This window comes from Primulina huaijiensis, chromosome 18 (genome assembly GCF_012295235.1).
Source record: "Primulina huaijiensis isolate GDHJ02 chromosome 18, ASM1229523v2, whole genome shotgun sequence".
Classification (NCBI taxonomy): Eukaryota; Viridiplantae; Streptophyta; class Magnoliopsida; order Lamiales; family Gesneriaceae; genus Primulina; species Primulina huaijiensis.
Genome location: NC_133323.1, coordinates 1282385 through 1296242, shown reverse-complemented (window position 1 = coordinate 1296242; position 13858 = coordinate 1282385). Strand labels below are relative to the sequence as shown.

The 13858-nt window shown below is 34.1% G+C and overlaps 3 protein-coding genes and 1 non-coding gene across 8 annotated transcripts; 1 reads left to right on the top strand and 3 right to left on the bottom strand.

Moving 5' to 3' along the window:
• Positions 1-4048: 4048 nt before the first annotated feature.
• Positions 4049-7167, top strand: LOC140964409 (tubby-like F-box protein 5). Of its 3 annotated transcripts, none has more exons than XM_073424173.1 (5): positions 4049-4335; positions 4916-5254; positions 5333-5420; positions 6071-6200; positions 6298-7167. In XM_073424173.1, the coding sequence occupies exons 2-5, from the start codon at positions 4940-4942 to the stop codon at positions 6947-6949; spliced, it is 1185 nt and encodes a 394-aa protein (XP_073280274.1). In that variant the 5' UTR covers positions 4049-4335; positions 4916-4939; the 3' UTR covers positions 6950-7167. The 3 variants fall into 3 exon arrangements, with proteins under 3 accessions (XP_073280274.1, XP_073280273.1, XP_073280272.1); XM_073424172.1 differs by having other exon boundaries at positions 4050-4335; positions 4883-5254; XM_073424171.1 differs by having other exon boundaries at positions 4050-4335; positions 4818-5254.
• Positions 7168-7755: 588 nt separating this feature from the next.
• On the bottom strand, positions 7756-9893 carry LOC140964539 (anaphase-promoting complex subunit 10). The gene is made up of 5 exons (XM_073424405.1): positions 9553-9893; positions 9158-9311; positions 8881-8951; positions 8089-8193; positions 7756-8001 (listed from the first exon to the last, which is right to left on the bottom strand). The coding sequence occupies exons 1-5, from the start codon at positions 9726-9728 to the stop codon at positions 7932-7934; spliced, it is 576 nt and encodes a 191-aa protein (XP_073280506.1). The 5' UTR covers positions 9729-9893; the 3' UTR covers positions 7756-7931.
• A 1111-nt stretch (positions 9894-11004) lies between these two features.
• On the bottom strand, positions 11005-12970 carry LOC140964538 (basic helix-loop-helix protein 79-like). 3 transcript variants are annotated; one of them, XM_073424402.1, is made up of 6 exons: positions 12578-12970; positions 12243-12455; positions 11987-12121; positions 11829-11900; positions 11251-11463; positions 11005-11154 (listed from the first exon to the last, which is right to left on the bottom strand). In XM_073424402.1, exons 1-6 carry the CDS (start codon positions 12899-12901, stop codon positions 11086-11088), a joined length of 1026 nt encoding a protein of 341 aa, XP_073280503.1. In that variant the 5' UTR covers positions 12902-12970; the 3' UTR covers positions 11005-11085. The 3 variants fall into 3 exon arrangements, with proteins under 3 accessions (XP_073280503.1, XP_073280504.1, XP_073280502.1); XM_073424403.1 differs by having other exon boundaries at positions 11005-11142; XM_073424401.1 differs by having other exon boundaries at positions 11005-11463.
• Positions 12971-13148: 178 nt separating this feature from the next.
• On the bottom strand, positions 13149-13222 carry TRNAN-GUU (transfer RNA asparagine (anticodon GUU)). The gene has a single exon. It is a non-coding gene; the product is annotated as a tRNA-Asn (tRNA).
• Between the last annotated feature and the right edge of the window lie 636 nt (positions 13223-13858).

The window sequence follows — 13858 nt, the reverse complement described above, 5'->3', positions numbered from 1 at the left end:
GTGAGACATTTTCATTAATTTTTATATGTAAAATGTGTATATCTTGTAAATATTTACAATAAATAATATTTTTGACATAAAAATTAATATTTTTTTACGAGTGATTAAAATAAGATATTCGTTATACTACGTTGACTTGTAAGATCGTCTCGTAAATTTTTTTAAAAATGAATATATATGGGGATGAAGAATCCTTTAATATATTGATTTTTGTCAATTATATTTTTATCGATATACTGTTTAATTTTGGCTTAAAAAACAAAGAATCCGTACAATCTTTTTTTATGTTATCTATGATGCAATTAACGTGCCATGGGATTTGGATCTCCAAAAAGGCCGGCTTTTGGGAGAAATATAAAACAAGGGGCGGTGCCCAGCTGCTTGCTTTTGACTAGTCTTCGAAGTCACCACACCGACCAAAATTTTAATAACAATTTTTATGGTTGAAAGTATAAGAAATTAGAAAAATCACTTTGATATATGTGTCACTATTTTGTTCAACGCACAATTTATGTAAAACGATTTTACGAATCGATTTTGGGAGACGAATATTATATTTAAGTCATTCATAACACATATGTATTTACACATATTGATTGATATAAATATTCGATTTAAAATATTACAACTATAAATTATTCATATATATTTATTTATTTATTATTCTTATATCATAATCTTTCATCATTTTAATTCAATTAAAATATCCCATACATTTCTTTTCTTTGTAACAATTATGCTTTCTCAGATCGAAATCCCAATTGATTATATGCCAATTAAAATTTGGTCATAGTTACAATTAAATTAACTTTCATGTTGTTGTTGTCAACCGAGTTCCATTGCTCGAGCTCTAGAGCTGAGAATTAAAAGTTAAGTTAAATAATAGACAAACAAATAATTTTCTAAAATATCCTATATTTTTCAAAACAAATAATATTAAGAACCTGTATGAACATAATTTGGAAAATCGAATAAAGTTATTTTTCATTTAACACCCATTTAAAAAAAAAATATAAACTAAACAAAATTATAAGTCGGTTATTTCGATGGGTAATCGGATTAACCGAAAATATAAAAAGGAGAAAAATTCATTTCATTATTTCATGTCAATGGTCTATATATACATATGGAACAATCATTAGTACAATTTTTGGTTTTTACTTTGCTACTGATTACTTCGGTAATTATTAATTATGAAGTATTATATAACAATCAACTTCGGTAAAAACACTGACGAAGTAAAACATTATTTTTTACTTCACAATTTAAAAAACACGGGCTTCACTTCTAATTTTTTGTAACATTTTACTTCGACAGAATATTTTTGATGAAGTAAAAAGTTAAAAAAAATTTGAAATTTGTATTTAGTGAAGTAAAACAATGAAACACAATTGTAATTAATTTCTCTTATATTATCTCTTAATTTAATGATGAAGTAATAAAATACAAAATAACACATCATATTAATTACTTCACTACAATACAAAAATATGAAGTCTTTTAATTCTACTACTAAATTAAATGATGAAGTGATAAAATACAAAATAACTCGTCATATTAAAATTATGTCGAAGTTAAAAAAAGAATTCACTTCACCACAAATCAATAATTGTGAAGTCGTTCTCTATTAATTACTTCACTACAATACAAAAAATTGAAGTCTTTTAAATCTACTACTTCGTCATTAAATGTGTGAAGTAACTCGTCATATTAATTACTTCACTACAATACAAAATAATGAAGTCTTTTAAATATACTACTAAATTTAATAATGAGATAATAAAATACAAAATAACTCGTCATATTAAAATTGTGTCGAAGTTAAAGAAAGATTTTACTTCACCACAACTCAATAATTGTGAAGTCGTTATCTATTAATTACTTCACTACAATAAAAAAAAAATAAAGTTATTTAAATCTATTATTTCGTCATTAAAGGTAAATTGTAAAGTAATAAAAGATCTTTGTGACGGTTTTTAACAAAATCATCTCAAATATTTGCGACAATTTTCATATTAGCGATGGTTTTCATGAACCATCGCTATTAGCGACGGTTTACTATACACTGTCGCTCATTAGATCGGCGATGGATTTAAAATCGTCGCTAATTAGCGACCGTTTTTAAAAACTGTCGCTATGAGCGACAAATGCTATAAACCGTCGCTACACTAAAGCGGCGACAGTTTTAATAACCGTCGCTAATAGCGACAGTTTTTATAAAACCTTCGCTAATTAGCGACGGTTTATTTAAAACGGTCGCTAATAACGACGGGTTTTGATAACACTGTCGCAAATTGCCTATAAAATGTCGCTGCTTCTGCCTACTTTCTTCCTCCACACCACTTCACATCTTCAGTCCATTTTTCTCTTCTGCGCGATTTTAGTGTCGCTTTACGGTAAATTTTGTCGCTTTTATTTTTAATTTATGTTCATGAATTTTAATTTTTTTCGCTTATTTTATCACAAAATTAAATAATTATATAGATTATTTATAAATTTAAAAATGTGATATTTTAGAGAAGATTATTTATAGATTATCGGATAGTTGAGAAGATTATTTAAAAATTTTTACAAATAATTACAAAATTAAATATTTTTTTATTAAATTACAAAATAATTTTTTTTAAAAAAAAATATAACTAACGACTGTTTTTGCTAATAATTTAGATACTGTTTAGTTTTGCTAATAACTAGCTACGGTTTTTGCTAATAACATTTTATTTAATATCGTCGCTAATAATTTAGATACTGTTTAGTTTTAAACCGTCGCTAATTAGCGACAGCTTGGACGAACCGTCGCTAATTAGCGACGGTGTATCTAATAAGACCGTCGCTAACTCGTTCTTGAACTGTCGCAACATTAGCGACAGTTTTTAGTCCGTCGCTAATGTACCCCAATTCCACATCATTTACTTCACTAAAATACAAATCATGTGACGTTATATAAACACATTTACTTCGTCATTTAATATAAACTATGTAGTTTTATATAAGCTATTACTTCTGCACTTTACGAAATCGATGAAGTAGAAGTCGTTGTTTTACTTCGGCATCGGTCTAATTCCGGACCAGTTTTCCTTCATTGAACCGGCCAACGACTTCGCTAATTTCTTGGATACGACTTCAGTGATAATGCGAAGTAAAATGGTATCATATTACTTCACGTGCGTCTACTTCGACAATTATCTACCTATGACTTCATTGAATATGCGAAGTAAATGAAGGAAATTCTACTAGTGAATAAGAGTTCAAACAAGATACAGTAATCGGATCATGCTCCCGTTGATGGGCATAACAAGGATTACTTGATTCTCTTGGGTATTAATTTTAAAAGTTAGGCCGATTGGAAAATACATTGATGCTCTCTTGATTTCTTCAATTTTCTGGAGCCTTGGATCTTGATTCATTGGATAGGGTAACTGGCCAAGTGAAGGAGAAAAAACTGGAATTTATTTTAAAAAATAAAACGGTTAATTTAATCGAATCAACCAAATAGGAATTTTTAATTAATCCGATTTAATCGAAATTTTGCTTAACCAGGTCAATTATTGGGTTTTTTTCATAAAAATAATTATTTTAATAATGTATAAAATAAAAAATCTTGTGTGAGACGGTCTCATGTATCGTATTTTGTGAGACATATATCTTATTTGAGTTATCCATAAAAAAATATTACTTTTTATGCTAAGAGTATTACTTTTTATTGTGAATATCGATAGGGTTGACCCGTCTCACAGATAAATATTCATAAGACCGTCTCACAAGAGACCTACTCAAATTTTATTAGTGTTGTCGATTTTAAAATTTTAAACTTTATTACTTTTATTATCATTAATTTGATTTTTTTTCTTAAATTTGAGCTATTATTATTATTTTATAAAAATTATTAGATTTTTTTAATTTAAATAATGAAAAATAATAATATTTATCAAGATATAAAATAAAAATAATATTTAAACCTAATTTTTATTTTCTAAAAAAATTGTTTGGCCCAGAATTTTAACAAATACAATATATCTTAGAAATCTTTACCTTCATATATATTTGTTAAATCACTGTTAATACAAACCAAGGCATTGGATCTTATTCAGACAAAAAGCTTTATCAAGTAAGAGCTATAATTCTGCACTTCTATCGTGACCGATTTGCGGTCGGGAAGGTGACGGAGGGGCGGAGACGTTGGCGTTTCAGCTCTGTGGAAGGAGAAATGCAGAGGGTTTGGGGAAGACTTATGTGGGGCCCACGGAAATCAGATGTGCTTGTGATCTGACTCTGCCGTCTCCCATCCGATCTCTGGATTCACAAGATTTTCTCTTTCTTTGAATTTCCCATGAGGTTGGTGTGGATAATACCGATTCATTTTTAATGGGTTCCAAGAAAGATTTGGAGCTTCGAAAGTCTGTTTCTCACTCAGTGCATGTGTGCCGGGTAGTAATTGGTGGGATATCATGCGATCTGGGATGTGGGGATTGTTTTGTGTTTTGATTCGGGTGATGACGAATGTATGATGTGTAAAAATTTTGGATCTTGTGGCTTAATGGGCTCGACTTTTTTTCATTGTTTACGAAAAATGCTTGTCATTGATCTATTTATTTCTCACTGGTTTAATTTTATGCATTATTTCAATGAAATCCGAATTCTTTGTTTGGGTGTCGCACTTTTCCAGCTTGTTCCGCTCAAATACTACTAATTTATGTGCAAATTGGAAATGGATTGATCTTTAAACTTGATATATAAATCTTTTGGATCTGTACATTTTAAGAAAATGACCTGGGGTTTATTTTCCCTCTCTTGAACAGTCTTCACCTTTTTTTCAGGTTGAATGTTGTCATTTTCTTGAAAGTGGACTTTTCTCTTATATATATATAATTGTTGACACTAGTTGGTAGTGTGACCCATCTTGATGTCATTTAAGAGCATTGTTCGAGAGCTAAAGGATATGAAAGATGGGATTGGCAGCCTATCACGGAAAGGGATTGAGGGGAAGCTTTGGCGAAGCCGAACTGGGTCATATGTAGCCCCTGATGTTGTAGTTCCTTCCGAGCCAATCCAACAAGGGCGGTGGGCAAATTTACCTCCGGAATTGCTTTTGGACATTATTCGAAGGGTTGAAGAGAGCGAAACTTCGTGGCCTGCGAGGACCGTTGTTGTCTTTTGTGCTTCAGTTTGTAAATGTTGGAGAGAGATCACCAAGGAGATCGTCAAAACGCCTGAGGAATGTGGGAAGCTTACCTTCCCTATTTCATTGAAGCAGGTATTCATTTAGAGTTGATCTAATTCCCGTTTGAATGTTGTATGTGATTCTATTGAAGCAATTCTTTGTTCATGCTAGCCGGGGCCGCGAGATAGTCCAATCCAATGCTATATCAAGAGGGATAGGACAACTTCCACTTACTGCCTCTATTTTGGTCTGACCCCATGTAAGTTCATTTTGTTCCCTAAAAGACTTGGTCCTCTCTCGTGTGTTGTCATTTGTATTCCCTTCAATTTGTTTTGTCGGAAGAATTTGTCAATAAGATCCAGAAGATTAGATACTTTCACGTAATCATTCTGGATAGAACCTTTATGCAGCATAATTTCTTGAAGTTGATTGAATCTTATAAGATATCAATATAACCATGTGTGTGTATAATATTAACTTGCATACATTATTGGAAACGACAATGGTTTCGTACTTTCATTTTAAAGTTGTGCCTCCTCAATTTAGATTTATTTAGATTATATCCGGTGTGTGTTGAGTGTTGTTTCTGTTGATCCATCTGGACATTTTATGTTATTTAAGCAGACTAGATAGAGCTATTTTTTTGTTGATGTTTGTGTTCTTGTGTGAAGTAATTAGGGAAAAATAGCCATGCTTAAACACAAACTCTTGACTCTATGTAAGGGTGATCCCAAGAAGTGAATGACCTTATATGGCAGAAAAAAGGATATTGAGGTCTTTTTCTATGGCTCGCAAATAATAGAAAATGTCTTTGCCTTAGAAATAATAATTTAGAAGGTCAATGTTACTTCAGCAGGTCAACTAGATATGTTAGATATAGATACCTAACTGTTGAATTTCTAATGGCAGCCGAGAACGAGAGTGATAAATTACTGTTGGCAGCCAAAAAGATCAGAAGGGCAACAAGCACAGACTTCATAATTTCTTTGGTCGCGGATGATTTTTCTCGAGCCAGCAATACGTATCTTGGAAAACTTAGGCAAGTTTTGTTACACCACTCTTGTATGTAATCATTTTGCCTTTTTTGTTTTCTGTTTTTTGTTTTTTTATTGACACAGCATATATTCTATAATCAGGTCTAATTTTTTGGGAACCAAGTTCACTATATATGATAGTCAACCCCCAAAAGATGCTGCAATTCAACATACTACTCGGCTGAGTCGAAGATTTAGCGCTAGACAAGTATCTCCAAGATTACCTGCATTTAACTATAGCATAGCCACAATGTCCTATGAGCTCAATGTTCTTCGAAAAAGAGGTCCTAGGAGATTGCATTGTGTAATCCATTCAATTCCCGTCTCATCTATTCAAGAAGGTGGCACCGCCCCAACTCCAACTTCATTTCCTCTGTGTGTTGATGAAAATACCTCATCCCCACTGATCGCTAAAGGAAGCGAGCCCAGCACGCATTTCAGCTCTCCAAATCTTCTGAGTATGCCAGAGGCACTTGTTCTTAAAAACAAAGCCCCGAGATGGCACGAGCAATTGCAATGCTGGTGCCTGAATTTCAGAGGTCGTGTCACTGTAGCATCTGTTAAAAATTTCCAGCTCGTGGCAGTTGTGGATCCTTCACTTAACATCCCTGCTGCAGAACAAGAAAAGGTGATTCTACAGTTTGGAAAGATTGGAAAAGATATCTTTACTATGGATTATCGCTACCCATTATCTGCATTTCAAGCATTTGCAATCTGCTTGAGCAGCTACGATGGTAAACCAGCCTGCGAGTGATTTCACATGGATTATATAGATCAATATCATCTTTTGCTTATTTATTTCTCGGAGTGTTTAAGTTACGTCTTTGTTCTCTGTATGGAAGTTCAGATTCTTGGGTTGTGCACTTTATTACTCTGCAACATATGTTTCTAAGAAGCTTGATTGTGGTGAGAAGGAGTTGACTCAATTACAAACACGTTAATCAAAGCTTGACGAGCTTGATTGCTAGCCATGATGCTCAAACTAGACCTTTATTTCTCGAGGTTGTTTATATTAATCATTTGCTTCGCAAACTTATTTTATGAAGATGTGAATGGTGGTGTATTTTGTCTCAACTTTCTTTAAAAAAACGTAGACCTTTACGAAGCTCCAAAGAACCGATGCACATGCAAATGGAGTGGATATAGTATATGATATATTCAATAAAGTTTGAGTGTCCCTATCTTCCCTAGTTACCTTTGTTGTTAAGACAATAAATTTTGGAGTTCTATTTCTATCTGAAACCCAACACGCTTAATATTAAGAAAAAAATATCTCATGGAAAGGTTGGCTAAAGATTTCTTGTAAAAACACTAGGATCGATCCATGATGAGAACATTCACTTATTTTTCATTAATATTCTCCTTTGTAGATTAAGGGAAGAACCGTATGGTTCTGCGACGGAGACAGCAATGGCGTCAAGTCAACAGTAGAAGCAAAAAGAAACTTTTGATTATTTTTCCATACAATCGCGTATCGTTTCAAACATTAAGCAGCACTGACAAAAGACATTTGAAAAAGCATATGAAAAGTTATCGCATCTTACTATGCTTTAGGCCATGTTGATCAAGGTGAAACCTAGGATGCTAATCATATAATAAGAGAGCTACGCGCTCAGGTATAAATTTTACAAACACTAATGACAAATTGATTTGCAATATTGAAAAGTGTCGAGGCCACAACAACTAGTACACGATGCTAAAACATATCGAAAAGCAATGACCATATTCGATCAATGTCATCGAAGGATAGAGTAAGTAATGAACTCTGTCGAAGTGAACTGAAATGGTTGGTGTGGGATGGGATTCCTGTCAACGTGAAACAATCATTTCCACCAACTGAACGGACAAAAATCATTTTTAACGAGTGGTAAACAAGGGAATAGTTTGACTCACGGTCGGGGCCCGTAAACTTTGATTTGGCGCACATGCGTGTCCCTTCCGTTCAGATGATTAGACAAAACTGCTATTTGCAACATGAAAGTATTCACAAAGGTTTCCCTGCCACAAAAAATTCCCAAGAATTTATTACTTCGGCAATGATGAATACATTGGATTTAGCCTTTCTGATGGGCTAGTGCAAAGAAATGGAAACATTATAATATGTACGAGTAGGATATTTTCTTAAAAGAATAGTTGACAAAAGTTAAAAAAAAATATCCCATTGAATTGTTTGTCTACTTAGTCCTCTAAATACCCCTTAGATTGCATATTTAGCATTGTCGTTTGTTTGTATACTTCTCATTTTAATACCGAATCACATAGTTAACAAAGGAAATAACTTCAATGATTTCCAATCTGATAAAGAGGTAAATAACATCCAAGTAACAGTCAGTCATTTTTTCCCTTCTTGGAATGAAGAAACAAAATTTGTAGATTCAGCATCTGCTCCCAAATATGTTACTCCTGGAATCAATTTTGTAACCACAAACCAAGAAAACAAATATGTAAATTCAGCATTTGTTCCAAACATGTAATTTATTCCAAGATTCAATATTCATACTTCAATCCAGCTTCTCAGTATATTTCAATTGACACGTCAATCACTACTCTTGTCATCATCCAGATGCATAAAAAAACACTACATCACTACAGTTGCAAAGCCAAACTTATGAACAGCAATCTTCATCCAGCTTTAGATGGGGAATTACACAAAGATCACACACTTGGAAAGCATCGATTTCTCACCTTGGATCACTCCCAGACAATGATATATACACCCATCCAGTTGGCTTCACAAGTTCCACTGCTTTTATCTCCTGAACAATCATTGCACGAATGGAATGCATCAAAGTTCTCCATTATCTTTTATCACATCAAAATCGCAGAACACTTTTATCGAGTTTCTGTGTAGACTCACGAATACTGATACCATTTACTATATACGCCAATACAGTTGTAAGAGTTAAAATCTGCAAGGAAAAATCGCACACACTTCCTGAACATTCATTCACAATTGCGTTACCTTCAAGTTGTGGAAACCATCACCAGCTCGAATTGAGATCTTACTAGGAGTGTAGCTCTCATCAAGCTTGAAATCAACATAGATAACAACCAATTGAAGTTTAACTTTCTTCTGGAATTGGATATTTACTAGATGAGGCTGGGCACCATCCGACCTAATATCCACAAGAAAAATTTTAAATCTGAAAAAATCACATTCTGGTAGCGCATTCCTAAAAAGAATCGAAATTTATGTTTAATTTTTCTAACCATACAAGTTTAAAACTCCATAACATAAGTTAACATTAATTGTAAAAATAAATTCAATAAAAGATTCAGTTTTTGAGCGGAGAATATGTAGCACAATCACACAAACAGGGAAAGGGAAAGGGAAAGGGAAAGGGAAAGAGAGGGTACTGCCAGTAAGTATCGAGATTGTCGTCTCGGAGTGAGACGACACCATTTCCCGGCTTGCAGGAGCTGACGCTCCAGGCGGCTTTCTTTGCCATCTCTCGAAGGTCTTCGTCGACCACAAGTTCCTGGTTTCCTCCGGTCAGCTTGCCCTCCTCTTCGCCCTCCGACGACTCCGCCATTCTTCTTTTCTGTCCGTATATCGATAAAATCTCAGCTTATGCTACAGAAACTGATCAAAATCTCTCATTCAAGCGCCAAGAATCTCAGTTTAACAATACGGAAAAGCAGAATTCCTCTTGGAACATCAACAAATGCTTTCGTGTGTAAAGAAAGAGTAGGAAAATCGCAGTGAATTGTTTCAAATAGGGCCTTAATGGCCCAGATTAATCAATCAAAGTCCAGACCATTTATTTTGGGCCTAAAAGCCCATTGACCGAACCTCAAGTGGGTTGAAATTCGAAAAGTTGGTATATTTTTAAATTATTTATAAATATCATGTGTCAAATTTAGATACTTTTAATGTAGATATAATGCATAATTTTTTTATGTTAAATATGGTCAAAAATTATATTTCATGTTTCGAGTAAATTCTCTTCATGTCTCTTATATGAGTCTCTCGCATTTTATTGTAAATTGACATTGTGTGTTGAATATCTACAGATATTGGAAAAACATTTCATGTGTAGATTAAGAAATCTCAGTGAAAATACAGTACTTCCTAGCTATAAATAAAATAGCCATCCAAGTGATGATGGTCCTATTAAGTGGTCACCACCTTAACAACAACTAGTCCTTGCGTCCTCTTTATCTTTACCTTTCGTTCGCCTGTCCTTTGTGCCCACTTTTCTTTAAAGTTCCCAGCTGTTATCTCCTGTTTCCATTCGACTGGACGTAAATAAGAGATCATATACTTCATAGGAAGACGAAAGCATGCATTTTTTTTAGATCAAGTACAACGAGTAATAAAAATTTTCAATTCGTTGGAAATATGAATTGTCAATAAAATTTAGTCCATCCGTCAATCGATATACTAAGAAAATTCGTATAATATCAACATTTTGAATCAGCTTAATATCAAAAAGTAAATGAGTCAGCTTTTCACGTGGAGTTTTCAATTAAAGGAAATTATATGTAGCTAAATATGTCCTTGTTCCAGCTTTTTGAATCTGGTGGGTTTTTTATAGAACAGACATGAGGCGACGGTACAATTACTGCTAATAGATAAAATCCAGTTAATCATATAATTTTCAATGAATAGGTACAATGAGATAATAAATTACTTACAAGAAGTAATACAAATGGAATTATATTATATGTCTCTTTAAACTCATTACGCAATACACACATATCTAGAATCCATCCAAGAAAACGAATTCCTCTACTGCTATTATCCAGTTACCAATTCCCCGATCGAGAATTCTGTGTTTCTTCTTAAGATTTTCCACGAATCTTGAATACCGGGGTACAAGTAAGATTAGCTTATGAGTTCACAACAACCAGACCTTATGGTAGAGTGATACAACGGGTATTCTTGTACTAGTAATGAAAACCCGTATTGAACATATTCGAGAAATCGGAGTCCCAACCCGATAACTGCAGAAATTGCTGCAAAAGATCAATGAGTCACTTATAGAGAAGGCCAAGGAGGAATAAATGAGTTGACACATGGTAAGAAAGAAGAAATGAGATCCAGGAAATTACAGGTATTGAAGTGGAATCAAGAAAAACTTCAGGGGCAGGCACACTAGAGGATCCTGCATTTTGAGTTGTCATTTGAGATTCATTCGATATCACATCAGTCCCACGATTTGAGGTCCCTTGTTGCGTTGGATTATACTGGAAACACCCCGAATTGGTGGCTTCAAATTCTATTGCTGCAGGTGTTTGTGGTGTTTTGGTGACGTATGCAGGAACCTTGAATCCAAAATTTGATCACAAAGTTAGTCCCATACGCTAGCGTTTAAGTCGGGAACCGACCAACTAAAATTGTATTCTATTTTTCAAAAAATTGAGCTCATGTCAGGTGTTGACAGTAGTAGTTTTATGTTTGAACACATCCACACATGTGTAAGTTGGAAAATGATGATTAATATACGCCCAACATTAATATCTAAAGTACAACCACGTACTTTGAAAAACAGAGTCATAAAAATTGATTATATCAGGTTTTGGACACCAAGATTTTGCGAAGTGTGACTTCAAGTCTCTCATACTGATTTTAAAATCACTTCTCTAAAAAATTCATACTCATTGGATATGGTGAAACTCAAGGGAGTTACCTCTTTCGTGAAGAAATCGTCAAAGCTAAAGTCAAGACGGGGGTTTGAAACAGCAAGTTTCATTGAAAGAACCTGCAGATTGCAACATAAATGGTAGTAAAACACAAGCGATTCTATAAAATGCTAATTTCAAACCAAGAAAACGAAACAGCTGGTACCTCAACTTGTTTTTGTAAAGACTGAACGTAGTTGATGATTTCATCAAGAATTCCGGCCTTGCCAGTAACTTCATTGCAACTGGGGACTAAATCTTGCAAACACTTCATCTTCTTACTGATTTTTTCCCGTCTCGCCTACAAAAACCAACAGACAAATCGTCTTAGAAAATCAAGAAAGCTAAAAACATCCTGCTAAATTTCCATGTGGTCCTTGAATTGTTCTTTTTTATGGCAAATGAAAGGAAAAGAATCGTACTCTTTCTGCTAAACTGTGGCTATCGGTGGCCTGTCCACGCCGTGCCCGGACATGAATATAATCGGTCTTTGGTGCCTCAGAAACCTTGGAACCTTCCTTTGAACAAGTGTTTGTTGAAATTTCCCGCTCGGTTTTTGCAGTAACCTCTGATTTCTCGTCTCCCGCTTCCTCTGCAACAAGTCCTTTGTCCTTGCATTCATGTTCTAGACTAAACTGAAATTAAAAAGATAATAATTTGAAAACCCAAAAACCATAATGAAACTCTGTAAAAAAAAAATCCATAATGAAAAAAGATCCTATTTTTTCATGGAAAAGAGCTGAAATTCAAGCCAAACCTCTGCTGCTTTTCTCTTCGTAACAGAACAGGAAACACTGCCTCCCCTGTCCACCAAGCTACTGTTACATTGGCTGTGAGCTTTCGGGATGGTAACACTTGCCATGGACGAGTTTTTAGAGCTCGAAACAGCAGAAAAACAAATCGTAACACTGGATGATTGATGCGCGGCCTTGATGGGATGCCAGCCGTTGGATAGTATTTCTTGGTGATGATCGAATACAGAGTGCAGATTAACTCCAGCATGAAGAAGATCTTCTTGATTTTTACAAGAACGAAGGCGTTGTAGTATGACCTTTTGTCTATCGAGCACACTTATGTCCATGATCAACAGGGAAATTCAAGATTTGGCGGGGGAATTTGGGGAAATGTGATGTTCGGCTATGATGATGGGAGATATAAGGAAGGATATATAAAGATGAAAGGTGGAGAAGAGTAAAATGTTGATAAAATGATATGGGAGCGGAAAGGGGTGGAGAGTGGAGCCCAGTGTCCCACGCGCCGCCATGTAAAATTGTCCGAGGAAGGGTGATTTGGTAAATCGTCTCTTGATAAAAATCAAAAAGCAGCCTCGCTAGAAGGAGGGCTTGAACCTCCGACCTTGTGGTTAACAGCCACATGCTCTAACCAACTGAGCTATTCCAGCTACTCGATAGACAATTTTTAATATAACATTTTGTACATTTGATTGCGTCTTTAGTTTATGGTTATGATTATGATTATAATTATGATGGAAAAAATATTATTTCATCCTAATTACATTAAATTTCTAATCTTAACATAAAAGAATATTTTGAGGAGAAAAAAAAAATATCTTCACCATTAATAAAATAAGTATAAATTTTATCTTCTATTTTCTTTAAAAAAAAATAATTTTTTGATTTTAAAAGGAGAAAAACGACCATCATTACTCCCCATCATTGTCACAAAGGTATAGTGAGTGGCAACATATTATGTCTTTGTGTACCATCATTTCATTGTAGGACAAATTTTCTATTCAATTATCCACTTTCCAGTAGGAATATAAAAATAAATACACTACTCCAAAAAAAAAACATGGGGGTGGTATTCAACATCAAGTCAAGATACAGACATCTACTGTTGCCAAAAAATACAAAAGGGATTTGCCCAATTCCACATGGTATGTTGTCTTTGAGAGCATTTGATTTTAGACTAAGCCTACAAATTCAGAGAAGCAATCGAACTATATTCCAATATAGTAAATTCTTAGTCCATTATCCCAATTTTTTCCGAATTTACTTATTTTTCATCGAAGTGTTTA